This window comes from Colletotrichum gloeosporioides, assembly GCF_011800055.1.
Source record: "Colletotrichum gloeosporioides strain Lc1 chromosome Unknown consensus_67, whole genome shotgun sequence".
Taxonomy (NCBI): Eukaryota; Fungi; Ascomycota; class Sordariomycetes; order Glomerellales; family Glomerellaceae; genus Colletotrichum; species Colletotrichum gloeosporioides.
Genome location: NW_025544712.1, coordinates 578,741 through 603,824, shown reverse-complemented (window position 1 = coordinate 603,824; position 25,084 = coordinate 578,741). Strand labels below are relative to the sequence as shown.

General features: G+C 51.9%; 8 protein-coding genes across 8 annotated transcripts; 3 read left to right on the top strand and 5 right to left on the bottom strand.

The window, feature by feature from the left end:
- Positions 1 to 790: 790 nt before the first annotated feature.
- GCG54_00005572 (putative T-complex protein 1 subunit eta) lies at positions 791 to 2,633 on the bottom strand (the record flags this gene model as incomplete). Its single annotated transcript, XM_045405594.1, has 4 exons — positions 791 to 1,929; positions 1,980 to 2,301; positions 2,326 to 2,525; positions 2,588 to 2,633. The coding sequence occupies 4 exons, from the start codon at positions 2,631 to 2,633 to the stop codon at positions 791 to 793; spliced, it is 1,707 nt and encodes a 568-aa protein (XP_045260575.1).
- A 630-nt stretch (positions 2,634 to 3,263) lies between these two features.
- On the top strand, positions 3,264 to 5,603 carry GCG54_00005571 (Heterokaryon incompatibility protein 6; the record flags this gene model as incomplete). The annotated part of the gene is made up of 1 exon (XM_045405593.1): positions 3,264 to 5,603. One exon carries the CDS (start codon positions 3,264 to 3,266, stop codon positions 5,601 to 5,603), a length of 2,340 nt encoding a protein of 779 aa, XP_045260574.1.
- A 1,371-nt stretch (positions 5,604 to 6,974) lies between these two features.
- On the top strand, positions 6,975 to 10,993 carry GCG54_00005570 (uncharacterized protein; the record flags this gene model as incomplete). The annotated part of the gene is made up of 5 exons (XM_045405592.1): positions 6,975 to 8,529; positions 8,688 to 8,843; positions 8,928 to 9,402; positions 9,464 to 10,013; positions 10,694 to 10,993. The coding sequence occupies 5 exons, from the start codon at positions 6,975 to 6,977 to the stop codon at positions 10,991 to 10,993; spliced, it is 3,036 nt and encodes a 1,011-aa protein (XP_045260573.1).
- Positions 10,994 to 11,813: 820 nt separating this feature from the next.
- On the bottom strand, positions 11,814 to 12,204 carry GCG54_00005569 (uncharacterized protein; the record flags this gene model as incomplete). The annotated part of the gene is made up of 2 exons (XM_045405591.1): positions 11,814 to 11,883; positions 11,942 to 12,204. The coding sequence occupies 2 exons, from the start codon at positions 12,202 to 12,204 to the stop codon at positions 11,814 to 11,816; spliced, it is 333 nt and encodes a 110-aa protein (XP_045260572.1).
- A 1,335-nt stretch (positions 12,205 to 13,539) lies between these two features.
- Positions 13,540 to 14,094, top strand: GCG54_00005568 (uncharacterized protein; the record flags this gene model as incomplete). The annotated part of the gene is made up of 1 exon (XM_045405590.1): positions 13,540 to 14,094. One exon carries the CDS (start codon positions 13,540 to 13,542, stop codon positions 14,092 to 14,094), a length of 555 nt encoding a protein of 184 aa, XP_045260571.1.
- Positions 14,095 to 14,675: 581 nt separating this feature from the next.
- On the bottom strand, positions 14,676 to 16,328 carry GCG54_00005567 (uncharacterized protein; the record flags this gene model as incomplete). The annotated part of the gene is made up of 1 exon (XM_045405589.1): positions 14,676 to 16,328. The coding sequence occupies one exon, from the start codon at positions 16,326 to 16,328 to the stop codon at positions 14,676 to 14,678; it is 1,653 nt and encodes a 550-aa protein (XP_045260570.1).
- Positions 16,329 to 17,840: 1,512 nt separating this feature from the next.
- On the bottom strand, positions 17,841 to 18,287 carry GCG54_00005566 (uncharacterized protein; the record flags this gene model as incomplete). Its single annotated transcript, XM_045405588.1, has 1 exon — positions 17,841 to 18,287. One exon carries the CDS (start codon positions 18,285 to 18,287, stop codon positions 17,841 to 17,843), a length of 447 nt encoding a protein of 148 aa, XP_045260569.1.
- A 923-nt stretch (positions 18,288 to 19,210) lies between these two features.
- On the bottom strand, positions 19,211 to 20,170 carry GCG54_00005565 (uncharacterized protein; the record flags this gene model as incomplete). The annotated part of the gene is made up of 2 exons (XM_045405587.1): positions 19,211 to 19,825; positions 19,877 to 20,170. 2 exons carry the CDS (start codon positions 20,168 to 20,170, stop codon positions 19,211 to 19,213), a joined length of 909 nt encoding a protein of 302 aa, XP_045260568.1.
- Between the last annotated feature and the right edge of the window lie 4,914 nt (positions 20,171 to 25,084).

The window sequence follows — 25,084 nt, the reverse complement described above, 5'->3', positions numbered from 1 at the left end:
CAACATGACAGTTTCATTACTTGGTACTGAACCAAAGAAACGCAACCCACTTCAGCCTGGCCACACGCAGGATGAGCAGTTCCCTGTGTAGGTAGTTATCAAAAGTGACAGGTGTCATCAGCTGTGTGCAGACTTATTATTGGCTCCGGGTTCTCTTCGCGCGGGCTGGGACTGGACCTGCATGCCGTCCAGTCTTGTGTAACCTCACCTGCAGCCTTCACAGCATTTTAACCCGCCCCCGGAGGTGTCGTTTTGCCTGTTGCTGAAAGGTACGTACAGCTTTGGTATTTGCGGGCCTTTCAGTGCATTGTGGACTACCCCCCCAAGCTGCTGAAAGTTGATCAACTATTCAAGATCTAGAACTGAGAATGCCCTCTGTTTGTAGTAGCACCATTTGCATGCTGTTTTCTCAGTCTGGTTTTTCGATAATTCATTCGGAGTTCTGAGTAGGCTGGCCTGGGTTCATACCCAGCTACGCGGTACTAATCATGCAGCCGCCTGATGTCAACTTGTGGTCACCGCAAGTTGACATTTGCAGAATCACTCGCGACATGGCGTTCTCTCTGCCACTCTTATATGACTTGCATGCATTCGTGTGAAAATCACATGGAATCATGCTGCTACTTGATGATAGCACGTGGACCGCTCATGGCAGACGACAAATGACCCAGTCTATTCAGACTTCTGGAAGCCAAAACCCCCGTGGGGCAATTCTAGGTATCATACAGACGCCATTCATCAAATCCTTTTGAATTTTTCCTTTTCCATTCATTTTCCAGTCATAACCACCTTACCGGCGAGGCATGCCCCGGCCTCTACCTCTCAGGGCGCGCTGGGCGGCACCAGGGGGCAGGGCCTGGCCGGGTGCCTGAGGCGCGGCGCTCTCCTCGTTGCGGATGGTCTCGTCGACGCCGAGGATGAGGCAACTGGCCTCGGTGGCGGCCTGGATGGCGTTGATCTTGACCAGCGCGGGCTCCCAGACGAAGCGCTCCATCATGTCGGTGACGCCCTCGTTGTTGAAGTCGACACCAGACCATGTGTTGCCCTTGCGGTGCTCCACGCGCAGCTTGTTGAGGATGTCGGTCGCATCGAAGCCGGCGTTGTCGCAGAGCTGGCGGGGGATGATCTCGAGAGCCTTGGCGAAGCTCTTGATGATGGCTTGTTGCTTGTGGGGGATGTTCTTGTCGGCGAAGCGGTGGAGGTAAGCGGAGACCTCCATCTCGGTGGCACCACCACCACCGACAATGGTGTGGTTCTTGATGGCGCGCTTGACGATCATGATGGCGTCGTGCAGCGAACGCTCGACCTCGGCGATGAACTGCTCAGCACCGCCACGCAGCATGAGTGTGCAGGTCTTGGCCTCGGGGCAGCCCTCGAAGAAGTTGAAGCGCTCGCCACCAATCTGGCGCTCCTCGAAGCTGCCGCAGGTACCGAGGTGCTCGGCCAGGATGTCAGAGCACGTTGACTGAACAGTTGCGCCGGTAGCCTGGACCACGCGCTCCATATCCTGGGCGGCAACACGGCCAGCGCAGAAGACGTCGCGGTCGGCGAAGAACTGGGTAGCCAAGTCACCAATGGGCAGCTTGCTGAGAACGACCTTGGCACCGGTCTTGTAGATAGCCTCCAACTTTCTGTAGATAATCTGCCACTCCGCATCGACGACGGCCTGGTAATCCGACACCTGCTCGACGCGCACCTCGGCGTTGTCCTTCTCGGCCTTGAGCTCCAACTCGACGTTCAGGCACACAATCTTGGGCTTCTGGAAAGACTTGGGTTGTTGCTCGAAACCGGCGTAGGAGAAGGTCTTCTTGAAGGCGACACCGTTGACGAAGAGGGAGTCGGTGAGGGAACCGCCGGGAATCTTCTTGACGCCGATCAACTTCTCGTTAAGATCGTCTTGGTCGAGGGAAAGGACGGCGTCGACAACCACTGCGATACGTTAGAACTGGCACTATCGGAGGGTGATGGTTTCGACGTACTCTTTGTGAAGAATTCTGTGTTGCGCTTAATCAGCTTGCTCGTCATGGCGGTGGCGGCCAGCTTGCTGAGTGTTTCCCTCCTGTTGCCCTCGTTGGTATCGATCGCGATCTCCTTGACCTTGTTGACCGCCATCATGGACGCTCTTCTCAGACCCTTGATAATGACCTGGGAGCTGACGCCCTGCTCGACGTGCTCCTTGATCTCCTTGAGGATCTCTCCGGCCAGGACGACGACGGATGTTGTGCCGTCACCGACTTCGGCATCTTGTGATCTCGCAATGTCGACGAGGATTCGAGCTGCGGGGTGGACAATGTCCAGGAGCTATTCGCGTGTCAGCAATCCAACCTCCATCATGCTGCCCGCATCGTTCTTCCTGACCTTCATGACAGTAGCACCATCGTTGGTGATGGTCTGTTTGCCGTTGGCGTCGACCATCAACAGATCGCCGCCATAGGGACCGAGAGTAGACTTGATGGTGGCCTGGACAGCCAAGCATGCGTTGATGTTGGAGATAATCTGACCCTTGCCCTGAGAGGTATCGGTTCCTGCGCAAGAGACTCGTCAATCGTGGCCCGCGGGCGGGAAAGGGGCGGTGGGGTAAACTCACCCTCTTTCAGGACGATAATGGTCGGGGTCTGGCCTCCGAACGACATCTTGGTGGTTTATTTGTGTGACGACGAGTACAAGGCCAAAAGGAGCGTGTCGTTAGGTTTGGCGAGGTTCGTGTGTCGTCGTGGGGAGGCTGAGGTTCGGCGGTTCGTGGCCCAAGAAGCTTCTGGAGCTCCCAAAAAATTATTGCAGCCTTTCGTGATGCCCGCCGGGCACGGACCAGTGTGTGTTGTTGCCTTACCTCATATGGCGATTATGTAATTTAGGAGGGGTACTGCGTCCCCGGTCGCCCCTGCCAGCTGCAGCCCCACCAACCGTCTTCTCCTTTCATCAACAGTTGAGCTCTAAAGGCACAGTTCTTCTCACAACGATGCGGGTTCTCGGGATGATGTTGGCTGTGAACATCTGCCGAGTGGCAGTATTTTTCTGCAAAGACTCTCCCTAGGAAATGGGCGACATCGACTGAGGTGTCCACCTGCGCCCCTCGTCGTTCCTTGCGGCAGCCAACCATTGCTATGCATCCATCCTACCAATCGGCAACATGTTCAACTGCAGGCTGACAATCCAAGCTAACAATCTCTCTCAAGCTCATTTTCATCGTTCAATCCCTGCCTACCTCTCACCACAGACAACAGGAAGCAGGTTTTGCATCAAGCACTCGCGTCAGACTTGCCATGTCAGCCACCACATACCTCGAAGGGCTACGCGGCCAGGAGATCCGTCTGCTTCGTCTTCTGCCTGGCGAGTGGCTCGAAGACCTCGCTGCCGAATTGTATGTTGCTGACCGAAATGAAAAGTATGTTGCGTTGTCCTACGCTTGGGGTAGCAGCCGAAGGTCGAACAAGATTATTGTCAACAGTCATGTCCACTTCATCACCTTCAACCTCGACCGGGCGCTGAGGGCCATTCGCCGAACCATAGAATCCATCGTCATCTGGGTGGATTCCGTGTGCATCAACCAGGAAGATGCTGTCGAAAAGAGCCACCAAGTCGGATTAATGCACGACATCTTCAGTTCCGCCACCGAGGTTATTGCCTACGTGGGCGATGGCTTGGATCGCAGTCGTCAAGATTACCCTCGCCGTTTCGCAAGACTTGGACTGGCCGATCCGGTGCTTTTCACTGGCAAACGGACGGACTTGCCTCTTATCGAGATATCGATCAGTCTTTGGCAGAAATCGACGTTAGGGTCGTTAACAGAGCATGAGGAGATGCTATGTCTTTACAGTTTTATTTCGGCGCCACTGCATGCGAGCTCGACGCAAGCACAGCAGTGGATGTTTGACGAGGGAAAACCGACTGATGAACGGCGTCTGCGAATCATGTTGGAGAGAATCCGGCTTTTCGCCGTCAGCGACTGGTGGAATCGCATGTGGATTATTCAGGAAGCCTGTGTTGCTAGAGAGCTAACCATCATGTATGGTCGCGTTTCGATGCCGTTCAGATTCATTGGACACGGCGTCAACGCTGTTTTGAGCTCTGCTGTACCGGATTCCACTGGGTTGGCCAGAGTGTTGTCCTTCTTGGCCGAAAAGGCCAATGCAATCGACTACCTACGAATGATGAGATCATTCAGATCACTACCCTTCGGAAACAACAGTCCGCTCCTCTGGTTACTAAGAAATTGCCGGAACAGGCGATCATCCGAACCCCGCGACAAGATATTCGCCCTGCTTCGACTTGCGCTTGACTTCGTGAAGAAAGCAGTCTCAATCATTAGTACTGACTACAACGTCAGCGTACACACGCTCTTTGCACGCGTGGCCTACGGAATCATCAAGCAAACTGGTCTTCTGTGGGTTACAACATTTGACCTCCTTGCGAAGACCCGGAACGATGTGCCTTCATGGGTCCCTGACTGGTCATCGGACTATGCGGTTCCCGGCTGGAATCAACATCGCGTGCGCCTCCACGGAGACCTTTTCCAGATGTTTAACGCCAGTCGTGCTAGGTTCTTACACTACAAGCAGGACGGCTCAGAAGATATCTATGTCTTACCACAGCAGCATTTTCGACGCTTGGCTGACAGGGACCTTGTTGTTGGTGCCGACTGGCAGCCAGTTCATCACCTACCCGCTCAGGTAGCTCCAGTACATCCCGAACCACAACAGTCATTTGTTTTGAGCGTCTCCGGGGCGCCGTGTGGAGAGATTCTAGGCGCCACTGATCCTTTGGCGAGCGATCTCGCCAATCTCGAGGAGATCCTCTATCAAATCATCACAATATGCCGGCTTTTCAAGAATGAAAGTCAGCTTCAATATCGCAAGCCCTTCGTGGCGATCATTTCGCGTATTCTTTGCTTTTCGGCGAGACTCCAAGGAGTTCCCGGGATCTATAAATCACCACGTTGGCTTAGCAGCGCAGAAGAGCAGCAGTTGTCTTACTGGATGTTGGTCCGTTTTCTGGCGTCACCCTTTGCGAACTACTGGCCGCGCAAGGAATCCTATAGCGAAAACGATATCTTGGTCTGGAACAATCACCTCCAGGAGGGTGTAGAACGCAGCTTGCGCATCAGCGAGGCTGCGGGCGATCCACCACTCTTTTGGACGATCTCGTCTCAAGCACAGAATCCCGCCAGCGACGACGATCTAAGCCTTCCGCTCTTCACATTTACCAGCGATTTCAATGTCAGAACCGAGAATGGGGATGTCAAATCGACGAGGGTATGGCCGGAAGACGAAAGCTGGGTGGAAGAAACAATCAGAGCTGTGGCCAGCGGCAGTCGACTTTTCCTGACCTCCAAAGGCCAGCTTGGCTTGGGGCCAGAAAAGATGCACCCAGGAGACGCCCTCTGCGTCCTCGAGGGCGGTCTGATGCCTCATGTCTTGCGAAAACGACCGCAGAAACACGGGATGACTATGGTAGGAACATGCTACGTTGAGGGGCTCATGCATTGGGGAAGTGAGGCGGGAAACTATGCAGATAACGCGAGGGATACTGAAGGCCTGGAACACAAGCTGAGGCGACGATTGCGGGATCGTAGTATTTCGCAGGAAGATTTCCTGCTTTACTGATTCAAGCGCGACACTGAGTAGGTGGGTCGACAGTCTATTTGAGCGGCCGCTCCGAACAGATGCCATGCGGCCGACCCAGCCCGACGGTCTTCTGCCAACACGGGCAGCCCCTTATTCTCATTAACCTTAGCACGTCATTCAACTATAGCTGTCACTCGTTAAACCATATGCTATCATGCAACCCACCGGCATGCGTATCGACCAGAAACAGACAAGGACAGGAATTCACAAGCATCACCACGACGATCAACCTGCGGATCCGAACTCAATTAAGCCTTTCTACGGCGCGGGATAAGCTTTCCCTAATAGAACAACATGCCATAGCCAATGCAGTGAGTCCCGCCCTCCGTGCGACACGAGCGGAGCGGAAGAGCTCTAGAATTGTTTGTCTGGCCTCCTCAGTACGATGTTGGCCAGCAATTATTCGTGCTTCATTTTTTCCGAGTGCCGAAACAGAGCCAGCTAATGCGGCTTATCAGCTGCTTGTACCGTTTACACCGCATCCCTGGGACAACGGCCCTACCATCATTCCTCCCTCGGCTCAGCTTAGCTTCCAGCCTCACGTGGGTTTCATTCCCTTGATTGCCCAAGCATGCAGTGGAAAATACAGGGGCGCGAGGCATTCCCGCGAGTTCTATGGAAAGCGCAAGCCACAATCAACGATCCTAACCTGACGAAGGAAAGCCCAGCGCGGCCAACGGAGTACACTCCATGAGACTCTTCTCTCCATTTTCTCTTTTCGTATCAACTCCGAAGCGGCAGTCGACCGGCCGAGATGGGGGGAAAGACAAGCGAGACACTCACACACTGGCCACAGGGAGAGGACGAGCAAGGGGGTGGAATGATTGGCGCTCAAGGGCGTTTCGCCCTCCATGCCTGGCACTGGGCATTCTCATTCTTCGCATTCCTGGTTCCTGGGATCTGGGTGAGACCGTCGATGCGGCGGTGGAGGGATGAGAATGGCGATGCCGCGTTTCTTGTTGTCCCCACGAGCGTTGGTCTTGGCAAAAATGGAAGGGAAGAAGAAAAAGGACGAGCCTTACCTCTTCTCTCTACCTTCCCCCCTTTGCGTTTCTGGACACACAGACGAAACTCTAACTCCGACCGGCTCTTTCCGCAGTTCATCTTTGGTGACTAGGAGGACGTTTGGTTGTCTCTTTTGACTTTGACCTACTTCTCTATTAGGAGAAGCTCGTGGCTCTTAGCCCCCATCATCGTCGAACTGTCGATAGAACCTTGCTGTTTGGCGTTGGAGCTGTCTCTCATAGATCTAGCTTCAACATGAATTGGCTAAGGAAAGCGGCCGTTTTGGCCGTCTTGTCTTTGTCGACAGTTGCCTATGCAGACCAAGTCTTTCCAGGTTGTTACGACATGGTCGCTATCGGCGGTAATGGAGACCCAAACTATCAACCACGAACCGGCCCGGACGTCAACCAGACGAGCTGTGCAGAATTTTGCGCACCCTTTCCTTACTATGCACGACAGAGAACAACTTGTACCTGCGGAAACACCGTCACAGGAGACAGCATCGACATAAGCTTTTGCGACCCTTCGAATTGTGCGGGCACTGGGGACGACTACTGTGGTGCTGCCGGCTACGATTACATTTTGCAACACGATCCTGTCACAGCCACCAGCACCACATCCACGGCAACTGAGACCTCCACGGCAGATGACACCTCTGCAACTGATTCTACCGCTACGACTACGGATGATGCTACTGCCACAGATAGCACAACTACTGCGACCGACGAGGCTACAACCACTGATGAAGCGACTACCACGGACACGGACAACACTACGACAGCTACGGACGAGGCCAGTACCACGACTGATGAGGCCAGCACAACCACTGATACCGCCAGTACAACCACCGATGAGGCCAGTACAACCGCTGACCCGGATGAGGTCGCCACTACTGACAGTAGTACATCCACAGCTACGGACGAAGCTACTTCCACGGATTCCAGTTCAACCGAGGAACCGTCTAGCACCACTGAGACATCCACTGAGGCCACTAGCACAACCGAGGATGCCAGTATAACGGAAACTTCCACGGAGGCCACTAGCACAACCGAGGATGCCAGTACAACAGAAACCTCAGCTGGAGTGACAAGCACGACTGAAACTTCGAGCACGGAGACTTCCAGCGAGGCGACCAGCACTGAAGAAGACGTCATCAGCACATCGACCGAAGCAACCAGCTCTACAGAGGAAGCGAGCACAACGGCGACCTCTACGGTAGCAAGTAGCACAGATGAGCCAAGCTCAACCGAGGCTACATCAACCGAGGCTACATCAACTGAGGCTACATCGACTGAGGCAAGTTCGACGGAAGCTACATCAACAGAAACTACATCGACAGAAGCTACATCAACCGAAGCTACATCGAGTACCAGCGCCATTGGGACATCTACCGAGATTAGCACGACTGAGACGTCCACTGAAGCTAGTACTACAGCCACACCCGCGGAGACTAGCACTACGGCGACTTCAACTGAGCCTAGCAGCTCGTCAACGGAGGTCGAATCTACCAGCTCCACGGAAGCTGAGTCTACCAGCACATCGGAGGTCGAGTCAACCAGTTCATCACAGGCCGCGTCAACAACGGCATCGTCCACCGAGACTTCCGCCGAGCCGACTTCAACTTCCACTTCTTCCGAACCGCCGATTGCGACAACCAGCACCACATCTCCTGAATCATCTACTGAGCCAACGACGAGCAGCAGCTCTACCGAGTCTTCAGGTGAACCAACAACAAGTGCCTCTTCTACTGCGGAAGAGACGACCAGCAGCACATCCGCCGCTGGGCCGAACACATCCAGCACTTCCTCGGAAGAGCCAGCGACAAGTAGCACAAGTTCCGAGCCAATTATTGAGTCAACCACAAGCAGCACAACATCGGAGCCCCCGGTGGCATCAACGAGTACCACTACATCTGAGTCCCCTGTGCAGTCTACCACCAGCTCTTCTGCAGCGCCACCGCTCACGCCTTCTACGTCAAGTTCCGAGTCTACGGTCGAGTCGACGAGCTCCTCCACGTCCGAAGTCCCCGTTCAGTCGCCCACAAGCACTTCGACTGAGCCTCCCGTGCAACCGACTTCAACTTCCTCTACGGAGCCCTCGGTGGCGCCTTCAACGAGCACCACAACCTCCGAGCCTCCTGCGCAGCAAACATCGACTTCTTCTACGGAAACTCCAGTCCAGCCTGCGACTTCGTCTACTTCTACGGAAGTCCCAGTCCAGCCCACTCCTATTTCGACGTCTTCGACGGAGAATCCTGTCCAACCAACTACGAGTTCTTCCACTGAAGCCCCTGTCCAGTCAACGTCGTCTTCATTACTTCCTGTTCAACCGACGTCGAGCAGCGGTACATCAGAGGTGGCAGTGCCAAGCTCAACCCCATCTCCCTCGCCTTCCCCGTCGCCCTCACCTTCGCCATCGCCCAGCGCGTCTCCGACACCGGAATCTTCTCCCTCGCCCTCGCCTTCGCCATCGTCATCGCCATCGCCTTCGCCCTCGCCCTCGCCCTCGCCATCGCCATCGCCCTCGACATCGCCCAGCTCGTCTTCGACACCGGAAACTTCTCTCAGCCCCTCGCCGTCTCCGAGTCCTTCACCGGTTCCCAGTCCATCACCAGAGACTTCACCAAGCCCGTCTCCCAGCCCCTCGGAATCTCCCTCTCCGTCTCCTTCGCCAGAGCCCGAATCTTTCCAGAGCCCGACACCCGTGCCCTCTTCGTCGGCAGACGCGCCGCCCAGCTCGACCCCACCAGCAAGTCCGACAATGCCTTCATCAAGTGGAACGCTCACCTCGGCGAGCCCATCATCTTCTGCATCTGTTTCAATCTCTGTACTCAGCTCCGAGCCCGTGGCATTTGAGGAAGTCTTCAAAATTCAACCTGGCGAAGCTTTGATCGTGAACTTTGAAGTCATCGACCCTGTCACCGGTGAGAGGTCCACTGCTCCGTTCGTTGTGCAGTCTCAAGGCTGCAGAGGCGTCACACCTGGGGAGTCACCATTCAGTGGGAACACGCTCACCGAATCTGCAAGCTATAGTGCGGCCACTTGCGCCGTCTACTGCGCGACCAAGGGGCTCACTAATACTGGTGCCGACCAGGGCACCTGCTACTGTGGTAGTGTCATCAGGGATCTTCCTCTCATCCCCGCGGAACAATGTGCGGCGGCTGGCAACAAGCGTCGTCGTGGTCTTCGTCTTGGCAAACGCCAAAGCGCGGTCAACGCCATTCCCTTGTTTGCAGTCATTCCGGCATCGCAGGTGGCCATCACTCCTGCGACTGTCACATTGTCGTCCTCCAGCATCGCAAGTCTTCCGTTGGCGAATAGTGCACCCTCATCAACCACTGCGAGCACCATCTCCGTGACGACGTCTGGAGCTAGCACTGCATCTGTCAGTATTTCGACGACGTCTGGTAGCCTGTCAGGAAGCAGCGCCCAGTCCAGCCCTGTTGCGTCCGGATCGACCCCCGCCTCTTCATCAGGGTCTGCATCTGTCACACCGTCTGGAGTCAGCTCCTTGTCGAGCTCAGGGTCTGCATCTATTACCCCGTCTGGAGTCAGCTCCTTGCCTATTTCAGTGTCTTCAGGCAGTTCATCACCAACTAGCCGTGGATCTAGCAGCTCGGCCATATCTGTGCCGTCAACAAGTGTCCCGTCAACAAATGTGCCGTCTAGCCCGGTCTCGAGCCCGGCCGCCACTGGCCAGCTTGTGGGAGAGTTCATCCTGGTTATTGTCGGCGGCATAGCCCCGAGCAGTGTCCCAAGCAGCAGTAGCAGCTCAGGCTCCAGCACCCGTCCAGTATCGATTCCGAGCTCCTCTATAGCAAGCAGTCCTCTGGCTACAAGCTCCTCAAGCCCTGTGTCTGTGGGATCCAGCTCTCTCACTTCGAGCCCCCCTGTCGCGTCAGCTTCCTCGTCAAGCGTTGTCTCTTCTGGTATCGGTAGCTCCTCCATTGCAGTCAGCTCATCTCCTCCTGCCTCTTCTGGAAGTGCTCTTACAAGCGCCTCTTCTTCCCCTCCGGCATCTCCTACTATCACAGCACCAATCTCCAGTCCATTCTCCGTGAGTAGCTCTACGACATCAAGCAGTCCGGTGCCTTCGAGCTCGTCTCAGCTCAGTCCCCCATCATCGAGCTCTGCTCCAACCAGCTCCCCATCAAGCTCTGCTCCTGCCACCTCGTCAAGCTCACCCCCATCGAGTTCTTCACCCTCCAGCTCTGCGCCCACCACCTCATCAACCTCTTCGCCTTCCAGCTCTTCGCCATCCAGCTCTTCGCCATCCAGCTCTTCGCCTTCAAGCTCGCCGCCGGTTACTTCATCTTCATCCAGTCCGGTCCCAACCACGTCTTCGTCGAGCTCTTCCTCACCTAGCTCCTCGCCCTCTAGCTCGCCGCCGGTCACTTCATCTTCTTCATCATCCTCTTCCAGCTCCGTTCGGCCTAGCAGCTCCCCGCCTCCTATCATTCAGTCAGAAAGGCCTTAGTCGCTGCATGGTTCGCCTCCTCTAAGGACGTTGACATCGAAGATTTCATCAGCATAGACTATAGGAACGTTGACTAGCGCATATTGTTCGGGTCTACGGTGTGATGGGCATGACTTCGATTTGGTGTCTCATGTGTCGTGAGCACCTCGGGATGCGAGGCCGTTGAGTGTGTGGCGCTTAGTTCAGCTGCCAGAAACGAAAATCAGTAATGAGAAGGAGAGTATGATTTGGCTCGAGTTCCTTTGTAATGAGTAGAGAGTATAGATGTGGAGGCTGTGGGCTGTTCTTGGAGAACAACAGCTTGCTCAACTTATTGATGATGACTTTTACTGGAAACTATCGTGATCTATGTATCAACGTTTACCTTTAATATTATGCTTGGCTGTTTGGTAGTTTCTCTAGAGTGGACCAAACTGCCAAACATAACATCAAAGGCAAATGGTTGTGGGTGTGTGACGACAAGTTCAATATATATTCAATTCTAATGCAGTGTTGTACCGTGAAGGTGTTGGGTGTACTATGCAAGCGACACGGTTTTAGGAAATCAGCAACTAGGAAGGTATCACAACACAAGCGTCCATCAAAAATAGGCGCAACGCTTTCGTAAAGTTATTGTTACACTAAACCATACAGAAAAATAGAGTATGCACATGATTTTTAAAACTTCATCCAACAGATATTTCATCAACATTTCATGAAGATAGTGATTTAACCGCCGTAGCAGTACTTGCTCAGGTTGGGGTTCAAGTTGCCGCAGACGCAATCACCGGCGGGAGCACTAGGAGAACGGTTAGTTAAGTCATGACATTTGGACATGAAGATGTATTTCGGCATACCCGTGCTTCTGGAACTTGTAGAGGAAACCATTGGGGTTCTCGACGGTGGCGTCAGGGCATGCCTTCAAGCAGGTGTCGTCAACCGGGACGCGGTTGTTCGGGTTGTCGACGCAGATGGCGGCGTTGGTCCACATGCAAGCGTTGGCGCCCTGCTTATGGCAGGCTTCAAGCTGGGCCTGGCAGCACTTGTCTGTGGCAACCTCATAAGCCCAAGCCGGAGCAAGGACGGCGAGGAGAGTTGCGGCAATGAAAGAGAATTGCATTATGATGGACAAGTCGAAAAATGAGTGTGTAAGTAACTCAAGGATGAATGTCAAGACAGATAGATGCTGGATGTGCTGCTGATCAGATTCACGGTTGGTAGGGCTGGGAACTGGTTCTTATACTCTCATGGCTGCTAATCAGAAACAGCCATTGAGAGTGATGAACCGTGAGGCTCGGGACATAGCCCACACAGCTTCGCACATTGGTCCGATTTCCGAAGACACTGCCTCCATTGTGGGATACCGAGAAGTCTTGAGGCTGACAATGGTAATATAATTGACATCGGCCAGTTCGTGACTAGCTTATTTCTAGAAGAGTAAAGTGGATAAGCAATTGGGCTCACATGAATCGTACAACCATGACAGATCAATTAAGCTTTCTCTCGCTGTCACGCTGCCAACTTCAACTCTAGAGAGCCGCAATCGAGCGCCCCCCCCGTAACCAGATGACTGCCTGCTGTATGGCGCATTAGAGGTGTTGGCAGCAACATCACCGAATGGTTATTTATTTTTCCATGGTACAAACCAACCCGACACCTGTGAAATTTTCGTAACAGTACGGCTGGAATTCCTTTCGGAAGTTCCCATGCCATGAGTCGTAAAGTATTTGGCGTGGATTTCCCTGCCTTAGTAACTTCTGTTACTTGTCCGTGTCCGCCCCCACCATGAGACCATTCACTGAAAAACCGAACGGGCGCACCGGTAAGCTTTGGAATAGAGTTTACATGTTCATCCATTATTTGATCCGATCTACGAGACTTGCCGTTTGACCTGAAAAGCATAAACTTGGCACTATACGGTCGGTCTCCGAGGGCAGAATATCATCAACACGTAGTCTCATTCTCGTATCCGTTATACAAGCTAATAGTGAAGGTTCTTCTGGAACGCCGTAAGCTTTCCTCTTTGGGAACATCAGGCGACTGATCGAAATCTGAAAATCGGGATCCCGGCAAGAATAACTGTTCACGAACTCCAAGATTGAGTTTATATGTTCATCTGGCAATTCCTGGATTAGGGGCGCAGATCTTGCTGCCTGGGATAGTCATGTCCCAAATGGACCATTTGAATCAAAAGAAAGTTTTCTGATATGTGTGAGGCTCGCGAAAGCGAAGTTTTCCTTCGCATTCATTCTCCGGTATCCGAGAATCCCGCGCGGAGTTGGGAAATGCGGCTGATGGCGACCGACTTGGTGATAGGATGAACATATAAGATAAGCTCAACGGCTGTCACGTCTTTCCATCTCTCATCCCTCACAACGACAACATTCACTCTTTAGAGCTCGAAGCATACACTCGTTAACCCCACACTCTTTACCTCTTCAATCAACTCGCCAAAATGAAGTCCTTCCTTCTCCCTCTCGCGCTCTTCATCGCCGCCGCCCAGGCTCAGTTGATCCTCGGCGCGCTTGCTCTCATCGAGTTCACCATCGAGATTCTAGAGGCCGAGGCAGTCGTCGCGACAGTCGAGGTCTCCGTCGACGCAGCCCTTACCGGTGCCGAGGCTGCTGAGACCGCCGTGATCGAGGGCTCCATCACCAACGTCGGCACCACCGTCACCCGCGCCGGCGAGGGGGCCATTGAGCTCGAAGGCGAGGCATCTCTGTCTGGTTTCGGCCGCGTCGCGACCGAGGGCCCCGGTTTCGCCCAGGGAACCTTCACCTACCGCCAGCCCTACCCCCTCGGCGTTGGCGCGGGCCGCAGTGCGACTGCGAACCCGCAGATCTCTCTCAACTTTGGCGCTCGCACCAACGCCGTCCGCTCCGGAGGAACTACCAAGATCAACTTCAGCAACCCCTCCATCAACAACGTCCGCATCACCAACCCCGGCGGAGCTCGCACCAGCGTCCGTATCAAGGGCCAGCCCCTCACCAGGCTTCTTTCTTCTAGCTAGACGGCGAATTGTGGGACGAGGTTCGGTCCAAGCAGCTTCTGAGTTTGGGAATGATGCTGTGACCATACCTCAGTTGGCCTGATCGCAAACTTTCGTCGATCTCTTGCGGTCACATGCCGGGAAATTCATGCATGAATTGCTCCGTTATTAGCTAAAGCTGGTTTGGAAAGACCACATCATGTCGGTTATGGTGATTGGTCTAAACAATCATAACTACAGTTCAATACAATGTTCAATTGAGGCTTCCTTTTGGCGACTGCTATATCCCGCCGACCGAGAGAAATGTTCAGCGTCCAGTGTTCAAGCAAAGCCAATGGAATAGGGTCACTTGGTTAATCACTGAAGTACAGGGAGACCGATGCCACCACACGAAGCTTGAAAGCATATCCGACGGGATAAAACGAGAGTGGTTTTAGCTAACTACTTATTGAACAGAAACGTAACTATAGGCTAAAGTTATATCATAGAAGCAGTTGGCAGAATCAACAAAGAGTACCTCTCCTAGAGAAGTGCTCTCATTCAGAGAATCTTCAAATTTGATGTACTCATTGTTGACAGCATGTTGACCGTTTTTTTTTCAATCACCCTAGAATGAGGGAGACGTCTTCCAAAGCCAACTCCTCCCATGCTGTCTTGTCGACTTCGCCACACGCAAGACGGTGAGCGACGCCATCGATCCACTCCACCCACAGTACGCTGTATACATCCCAAGAAGTGAACGGAGCCGTGTAACAGCCGATACTATCATCAAAGGTCTGCTTGTACCCGCGTGCCCGACAAATAGCAATCAACTCGATCTCTTTCGCCATAGCCCAATCGGACTCTGGCGGCGGAAAATGTTCCAATTGCTGCTTGTTGTGTAAATGAAGGCTCCCAACAACAACTTGCTTCTTGTTGTAAAGCTCAACTTTGTTATATTGACCTGACTTGTATCTTGTGATGTCGTTGTCGTCACCTGCCTGAAAAGCAAAGACAAAGGCACGGCGAGTGTCGCAACAAAGGTATGGCGTCTGTTCTGGCATATACGGCTGTGTAGATTCGTCTATGTCTGGCACTGGAAACGGCCAGTGCCAGTCGTGTTCCTCGCGATGCTCAGTCATGTTGCGGTGCCGGAAGGTAGATTCATCGCATCCATCCGGATACAGCAGAACATTTCCGTCCCGTTCATCCCCGTATCCCGGATTGGTTACCTTTGGGATTACGTGTCGAGTCCACCCGGGCGGAAGGGGCCTTTCGAAATCTTTGTAAAGCTCCCGATTCTCGTACCAGGTAGCTTTGATCTTGCGCTTCTGCCCCGTCTTTGGAGAGCCGCGAGCATACCATGTGGTGATTGGGATCGTCTCCCTGATATTCCAAGTACTCGGATTCGCCGGACCAGCTTCCAAGCTTCCAATATCAACAAGTCCTTCCCACCCGATCCACGACCAGGATGGGAGAAGACATGGATGTAGTTGGCTTGTATCGAAGCGGTCGGAATGTACTCGTCGTCGGAGGTCGGTGTGATACCAGGTAGGTTGCCAGCTAAGTGCGGTTTCGAGAAACATTTCAGGGATACCACAAAGAAACCCCCCGGAGAAGCAGCGGCTGAACACAGTAAGTAATCCAGTCATGCCGGGCAGACAATCCTCATCGTAGGATAACTTCATGTCGTTGTAGTAGCCGATCAGATTGCTGAGTGACCTGATATTCGGCATGCCGCGCATGATTTCCCCCATGCGAGGATTCAGGTACTTCCCGGCTTCGACCCCGTGGTGCAAATGTTCTTCCCACACACTGCACTGACACATCCAATGCAATGAGTCTTTGCTGAAAATGAGTCGTCTAGGAGACATATTGAACTCCTGAAACGTCCAACCGCGCTCGTGGTACATACTCCATAAGGTGAGACCAAAGTAGCTGAGCTTATCTAAAATGAACTCCTCGTTACCAAATTGAATGGGAACTTCGTCATCTCGATCTTTTTCCTGTGAGATGTCTCTAAGGCCCGGAAAGCCATCTTCAGCATCCCGGTCTAAGGCAACGATGGTCAGAGATGCATTCGCATAAATGGCCCCCATATTTTGAAGTTGTGTTGTGCTCTCGGCAATACGAGAATGGTCGATGCAAAGTGTATCAACCCAGAGATAACGCTGACCGACCGAAGAAGTCAGGGCTATAGCTTGCCGCACCATAGGCGCAAGTTGGGTGGTGATAGCAGGATCGTCAAGGGAGTTGGGCCTCTGGAGATTTGACATGGTGTCAGGTTGAATGTGCAAGCCGGGAGCCTTTCCCCATCTGTAGCTCAAAGCAATAAAACTGGCGCAACTATCTCCTGGTACCAAACATTTGGCCTTTGTATCGACGACCCAGGCTGGACGATATGGCCATATCTTCATCGGGTTTTCGCATGTTTCGCCGTGAGAGGAGACACATTGCTCGAGCCAGTGGTTGACGACGCTCAAATTAACCCATTTGGGGTCCAGGAGGCGGGCGATACCGGGATGGTTCTTTACAGAATCCTTTCTAATTAAGCAAAGTTCGGCACCACGGCCGAGATTTTGGATGGATTCTGTCAAAGCGAGAACGCCTGGGCGAGGACGATGAATGCCGACGTCCTTCGATGTTTTCGAGGGGCGGAAAGTTTGACCTGGTTTCTCGCAAAACTGCTTGAACCACTCAACAATGGGTTTGTGCCTTTTGCAATTGGAACGTAGTGCCTCCTCAAAAGAGCCGAGATTTATTGATGTACTTCGTGCGTTGTCGGAAAAATCACCAAGTCGGCTCCAGATGCCAGAGCAAATATCGCACTCCGAAAAGTCATCAATCGGGATAAGAGACATGGTGATTTTCTTCTCCGTGTTTTGAATCTTGAGGAAACCTAGAGCCAAAACAGTCAGCCAAAGTTTGAATGTGAGCAGAGCATAAGTACCAATAGAATTGTCTTTGTGAGTGATTGGACGTTTGAGTATCTCTGAAACGCATTAAACAGACATTCTCCTTCGCTCTTTGTGCTCTCTGAGTTTGGGATGGAATTTGGACAAACTGTTAGTAGCTGATATCTGCCTTCTTGAACTGTGGCAAGGAAACGTCCCTCAGAACCCAAATTTGTCCTTGTGATGTGTCCTCAAGTCAGCAAGGCAGAATCGAAAAGCAGCTGGTGTCAGCCAATTGAGGGTGAGTGTGTACGTTTTGAGCACCGATTCATTATGGCGTACTTACCATGTGGGGTGGATTCAGGCTCACTGCCATGATGACCAAGATCGCCCAGCGGCTGCCAATAAACAGCCTTGGGGGAGGAAGTCGGACATTGCAGTCTCATGCATTATTGCGCAGGTAAGACGCGACGGCGGCAATGGAAATGTAGATCCCTCGGGTCCGCTTCCATATGCACTATGAAATCAGTCACATGAAGCGCAGCGTTTATACTGCCCAATGCGGCAGGAACGAACGCCAAAATCTCGATGACCGCAGGGGGATGGAGCAATAGTATCACAAGGCGAATTTGATATAAGCTCTGGCTAGTCAATTGGATGAATGTAATTGTGTTGCAACTAGCCAAGGTTTTCCTTGAATACCTATGTGACAGGAAATAAGTATAGAGTAAACATGCGCATTAGTCGACATGCTAAGAGTTGGCCTCTTCTTATCGTGCATTAAAGGCTGTGACTGAATGTTCGGGCACCCCATATTTTCAAGATGTACTTGGTAACGAATCAGAGATCTATCCATGTCCGCATGGGTCTTGAGCGTCCCATGATGGAATCTCATTAGTATGTGTCCAGCGGCCGCTGAGCGTTGTCAAGATCGAACGGAATCTTAGTCTCGTTCATGCATTGATTCTGAACCGGATTCGAAGCGAAGCGATCCTGGATGAACCTGAGCCACTCAGGCGTCGCAGCCGTCAAAACAGCACTGTGATCTAGGCCCGGGTATACACTCAAATGGATGATATTCCCGTGCCCACAAGAGTCCTTCCATGAAGCAGTACCGGACTCCTCCGAAACAATAGTATCCTCCGCTCCAAGAATCAGAAGCAGGGGCTTGGAAGCACTGTCACCTTGAGCAGGAGCGTTCAACTCCTGAAATTGCTTCAAGATCGTGTCCGACTCGGCAGTGAAGTTAGATAGAGCATCGAAGCCCAAATCGCTCGTGAGACCTGAGATGGCGGCGTCGCAGAACTGGCCGATCTTTGCAAGCTCGATTCGGGTCTTCATCGTCTGCGAAATGACTGGGGCGTCGTAGTCTGGAAACGTTGCCTTGACTCCGAGCACAGCGGACGGCAACACACCCAACGTGAGAGGGGAATCCGATCCTGAACTTTCAAGGAGCTTTCGGAGCTCGCCAAGGGAAACAAGTGCATCGTAGATCTTGGAGACAGGCGCAACGGCCACGCCTCCTAAGTACCCGCTGGCTGGATCCTGGACAAGACTGTGCTCTGATGGCTCCCACACCGCACCGCCGCCTTGCGAGTGACCGATTGATATGACCTACGAGGGTGGTATATTCAACAACTTTCCCCCCATGCCATGGATTAAGCATGTAGCACTACGGTGGTTATTCTTAAACACTCGCAAGGGACGTTGGCGATTCACGCCTCGCGATTTCTATTCGATGCCACGGGAGTAACCGTTTACTTGAGCATGACTGTTGAGCTCAGCTACATCAGTTGATTTACTGAACCACTATACCGTATTATTCCAATTGTATCAAGCTACACACATTATGATATTACATGCCTTACCAACACACGTTAGGGATTGCAACAATGTTCATGCAAGCATTCTCCTTGTGACAAATACGCTTAAGCCAACTTGGACCTTCGGATCAGCGTGCTTACCACCAGCAGACATGTCTTGAATGTCATTATCTTCAGCGCCCAGAATGTTGGTTAGTTTGACTCTATTTTCGCAAATTCAGTCACTGGCGTTCCCCGAGATATCACTTGTACCGAGCCTATCAGTGGTACTGATGCGGACAGATAGGGGCATTGATTGTGTCTGGAATTGTGTGCAGCCCAAACAAACTCAATAGCTAGGATTGAAATCACGCGTACACGAACGAAAGCGTGTCTAGGAAATCAAAAATAGAAAATTTGATTGATCTTGCAAGCAACCGGTGGAATTAGCTAAGAGACTGCCTAGGCGTCCTGATGCTGTGCCAGCCAGCTTCGCCAGTCAGTTTGATGGACTCGACCTGCCCACCGCTTGCTATCAATAGATTCTTTCCAGCCTAATTTGCCTTCATTGAAAGCAGTTACGTATGCGAGGCCGATGTACTTATTCCAATCATAAGTAGCAGTGCTTTCGCGTGCTTGCTGAAGCAGTTGTCGCGCTGTCTGCGTATCGCCGACACAGATTTCGCGTATCTCAACGCCACGTGCTTCACCGTAAACTCTTCCTAGGTCAGGAAAGGTTGCACGGAAGCTCTCAACGTAATAAAGCCCGCCTGCAGTAGCTTGTTGGTCGGAGATAGCACAGATGGTATACGCAGCCAGATCGTTCAAGGTAATCCAAATGTGCTCTTCAGTGCCGGTGCCAAAGTACGAGACAGTACCCTCCTCCACGTTGATGGCATTCCGTGTCCGGTCGCGATACCATGGATATTCGATTATCCCCCCAGTAAAGCCGTACAAAGGCCTGATGGTTGATGAAATCTCAACAGTCCGTTTGAACGCAATGTAAGCATCGTAGTTCTCATGTTCGCCGAGTTGAAGCCTTGTCCAATCGTAATTCCAAGAGGCAGCGTGAAATATCTAGGCCATGGTTTAGCAAGCCGCCCGATTCGAATTACTTTCTGAACTTACTTTCACACCAGCCTTTTCCGCGGCATACAGTAACGCAAGCTGCGCCCCGACCACAAGCTCAGGACTGTTGTTGTACGCACATATCACTGCGTCGACTCCCGCTACAGCATTACGGAGACCCTCCAGGTCGTAGTAATGGGCAACTGACACGAAGCTCTCAAGGCGACACGCGATTTTATCGGCCAGTTTACCCGCATTCCGTCCCATTCCGCGAACTTGATGGCCCCAATCCAGCGCGACTTGAGCGCAGGGCTGACCACACATTCCCGTGATACCGGCGATAAGAATGAGCATTGTAACAAGAATTTCACCGTGGGTTGTTGATAGTGCAAGTACAGCTGGATGGAGCAGGAAACGAGACAAGGCCAAATATGCCGCACACGCAACTCTTTATGAGCCTCTTGCCGAGTACATTAGTAATAATAGATGTTCTTAATTATTCATGCCAAGCGATTGCGTTCAGAAACCTGTTATGAATCTTTCTCATTATGTTACTAATCATGGCCTAATCGTGATTGATATGCATGTAAATCTGACAGCCGGGAGTAGAGTTATCCTACGGAGAAAAACTGACAACCCCCTCTTCTAACCACATCCCTCAAACCGCCCTCAGCTAATGAATGTCACTTCCCCGAACCTCTAACCACTGACCGTAACTTACCCCGAACCCTAACCTTTAACTAACCCTAAACCGCCCGAAAACGTATCTTTGCCCGCTAAAAAGCACTCTGAAGTAACCCGCGTATTTCTGCGACTTTTCCTCGAACTTTGCGCCCGGTTTGAAGACATTGTCCTTCGGTCGGCGTGCACGCGGTACGGGCGCGGGTGCGGGTGGTGTGGGGCGCCCAGGCTGATGCTGTGGCTGGGCCCGCACATAGGCTGTGGCGTAGCCGTACGAACACCAGTTTTTCTCCGTACGGATAACTCTACTCGACAGCCGGCAATAAGGTGATACTTCTCCTCGCATAAACAGCATTAGTGTCTAAACCTTGGATTCTTCAGGCCGCCAAGAATGCTACGGGTTAATTTAGGGGATGGGTGTTTGAATCATCGATCAGCGAAGCTTTAGTAGAGGGGGTTTGCAAGATCTCGTAGCCCTAGCCAATGAATAAAGCTTATCTGTCAGAGGGGCTTTAGTTGACAGCGTGGAGATATAGATGTTCTATTGCACCTGAAAGAACCTCGACTAATTGGCGCTTAATTTGAGGAATAAGTGAGTAAACTTACATGTCTCAAGCCTGTTATCCCATCAACTGCTGGTGGACTACAGTACATAGGATCGGCAGCCCCAGCATGTCAAATGCTACGGTATGCTGAGACGCTAGGACAATCTCTGTGATCGGTATTAGGGTGGAGTCATTTCCCGCCCGCGACCAAGGTATAACGAACAAAACCTTACGATCTCCGTTGTACACTAGCACAGCATCCGTTGATTGTGCCACAATGTCTCCCTCGGCAATCATGGTTTGCTTCCCGTCCGGAAGAGCTTCACGACCTGATTTGAAATAGATGTCGTTAAGTAGGCTGTACCGTCCGCCTCTAGAATGAAGTCGTCAAGGTACTCAAAACCAGAGAGGAGAAGCTCTGGTTTTGCATCTTGGGGGATTTGAGTGCCATCAGATGACAGATTGATTCGGTAGAACATGGCGCGAAAACCCGTGGTAAAGTATACATGTTTTGGGTCCGGCACCGAGGGAAGCTCGATGCCGTTCAATCCTGATGTTATTTGCTTGTCAAGTAGGGCTGACAAGAGACTTGGGTTGGAATAGAATAATGAGAGTTTTCTGATGCACGTTCATACCGATGCCGTAAATGACGCCATTGGCCGCATCCGCGAGGAGCAGAAATGTTTTGGCCGTTGGACCTCAGCTTCGGGGTCTGCGGTTGGTGGCTTGGTTCAGGACGTTAATTCCATTGAGGAATCCGGCGTTTGGAACTTCGGAGATGAGCCTGGCTGTTGGTGGTGTTCTGCTTGTCGTTCGCCAGTTCGCCAGTTCGATACTCCAGACCGAGCATGTGCCTGGTATTGGAATACCATCAGCCCGAACCTGGCCGGCATTGACAGCAAACACATCGTCCAGGTGCTCGACTATTCCCAAGGTTACGGCCGACGAATTTGGGAACTGGTAGACCAAGGTAGCGTTTCCAGTACGTATGTCAACCGACCAGAGTTCACCGGAATCATAGCGAGTAACAAGCAGGTCGCTATTCAAGCGCTGAGTTGTACATTCTAACCAAGAGGATTTCGGAGTAGATGGTTGCCAAAGGACGTGTGCTTCTTTGGCGCGATTCGGGCGAGCAGAAACGAGGCAGCAAACGCAAAGCCAGCAGAAGCAAGTAGACCAAGTGAATGGCCGCATCTTGAGACTTCGTAACAGCAACAGTATGTGGACATGTGAGACTTGTGATATGGCAGTGGCAAATACTTTCCAGATTGCTTCGCTTTTGTGGTATTTCGGGTTCACTAGTGGTTGTTGTTCATTGCAATCATTGGGGCCTGTAAGGGTGGTGGTAGGGACATTGCAGCAAACATGGATTCTTACACAACCACCGGCGGGGTCGGTCGCGCAATCCGGGAGGTCCGGATCGGATTGCAATACGAATGTTTGTTGATCATTCCATTTGTAATCGTTGGTTCCTCGATTTGGACTAGACTAAGGTAGAGTTGAATCAGTGCGGAATTTGAACTGATCGCGGGATTTGAACCGATCACGGGATTTGAACTCATCAGAGTACAAGGGTGAAGATCAATACTCTTTCGTCCCTAATAGCGAGCTTTATGGTTGCGACGAATCGGAGAAAACTGGAGGCCTTCACACCGTAGTCTACTTTCATCTGAAAAAACAGTAATTGAATATTGAATTGAATATTAGGACGCTTACTGCACGAAACCATTTCCAGGTTCATCCAGTATCTTATCCAGCAGGGAGTCTTTGATGGAACTCTACGAAGGCGAGAGCCTGTGAGTGTGGAATGTTCCTTTGGCCCACTTTCAGGTAAGTATTGGTTGATCTCGTATATGGTATGGAGTTCCATACCTTCTAGGCCGAGAACGGGGCTTGCTACCTCTAACAACATAAATGAAGTGTTGTAGGTGTAGCTTGTGGACTATCGCTATTATTCAGGGGTACATGTACATGAATCCTTTGGAAATCTACAACGCTCCTCCCTCATTTTCCTCGTGTAACCAACAATTGGGCCCTGAACATTTCTACACGGCCTGTAGTTTGGTTTCACCTGGTGCTGTTTTACGTTCGAGAGCAAAACAAAAGTCGCCTGGGATAGGATCCTCCCAGAACTTTACTTGCGGGTTTGGACTCTGAGGTTAGCGTCCAGATTTCATTTCTCTTGCCGAGATTGTGGAGGGTCTGGCTGGTGGCTCTATCCCATCCAGTGCGAGAGAAATGGCGTGCTTGACATCGACAAGAAGCTGTAAGCTTTCTCCGAATCCAGACCGCCACAAGAAGGTTCACTGCTCGGTAGAAAATAATTACTGCCCATTCATCGCATGACCTGGCACTTGGGCGATAGTTGTTACGTTTCCATAATTATTCAACACTTCGACGATTTGTAACGCAACCTCAGTCTCGTCTAATGACATTACTAATAAGCATCGCGGTAGACACCTGTACTCTAGCGTCGCTATTAAGGTCAAGTGTAAGTGTTCAATAGCACAACTGATCATACACATTGCTAGAGACAGCGCCTTGAAAAGATGACTCCGTACAAAAAGGTCGCTGTGTTCGGTGCGACCGGTCGGGTCGGACGTGAGGGTGAGGAATACGCGATATGGACTTGCTCTACATGTGTCACAAAGCTGACTTGGGGCCAGTTACTCGAGCGCTCGCTGGAAAAGGGTTCGACGTTGCGCCAATTTCACGGCAAGAGACGGTTCGTAAATATTCAGCGCATCCCAAAGGCGACGGCCTACACGAGAGCGCTAACAAGTCATTTCAGGTTGTCGCAGGAATCAAGACGCAGAAGCTTGCATCGCTTGAAGCCTTTGACGTTGTTGTTTCCACGGTTGGTAGGTTATCCGGGCTACGCCAGCAAAAATTGTGCTCATAGTCTCAGGTCTCCAAGGGAAAACCGCCCAACTGAACTTGATCCGGCAAGCGAAAGATCAAGGCGTCAAACGATTCGTTGCCAGCGAATATGGTGTGCATCCCGACACTGGGGCTGGTAAATCAGACTTCTTTGCCGCCAAGCGTGAAATGCGGCAGATACTCCATGAGGCTCGTTTCCCTGACGGTGAGTTTCACCTCTTGAATTTTTCGCCTGGCAAGACCCTTTCGCGCTATGCCTTGTCCGCAGAACCGTATTCCTGACTAGTGCAGGCTGGACCGCGATTGCCAGCGGGTTTTTCGACGATATTCTACCCTTGCTTGTGGGCGCAGATGTCGATGCACTCAGCATTACCGTCAGAGGCAGCGGGCAGGTTCGGCATCCGTTTACGTTACGGTACGATATCGGTCGTGTGCTAGCTGCTACCTTTGAGAGACCACTGGAGTACAAAAACACCTGGATCACCGTTGCCAATGCATGGTACACGCTGGACGAGGTGGCACGCAAAGTTGAGCAACTGACAGGAAGAGATTGGCAGGTCAGGAAGATTCCGACAGATATGAAGGCGCCCATTCTTCATCTCGCGGAACAGAACGGATGGGATATCCTACCTCCTGGTTCGGGCCAAAAGAATGTACATGTCGAGCTGGGAAACTTTGAAGAAGTTGCCATCCTACAATACGCAAAGTCCCTAATTTAGTAGTAACTAATCGAGTCGACATCTGACGTCTTCTTAACCACACACGTCCTTTATGTTGAGGGGGGATAGATGTACTAACCCGCTATTGTCGTTCGCGGTCACCTCACAAAGTTACAGCCTGGTGGTAGAGACCAGGCCAATGCAAAAGAGCGTGTCGCGACTAAGCTAAGTCCTTAGAGCAGATGGAAAGGCTTATGGGTTGAGGATCTTATCACCCAGTTTGCGCCCCTCTTCTCTGCCTGCAAGTCCGCAAGCCTGAGGTCTTTGAACATGGTGAAAGTATTGATCGAAATGTCGTGGTATAGATATGGTCATTGGATATCCACCGGTATGCGCGATAGTGACGTTTGTCACGCCAAACGTCGATGAACCAGTATGGCTTGAGGGACGCCTTCATTGCTTAGCCGTGGTCTCTTGATCTCTACAACCTCGTTCTTTTTACC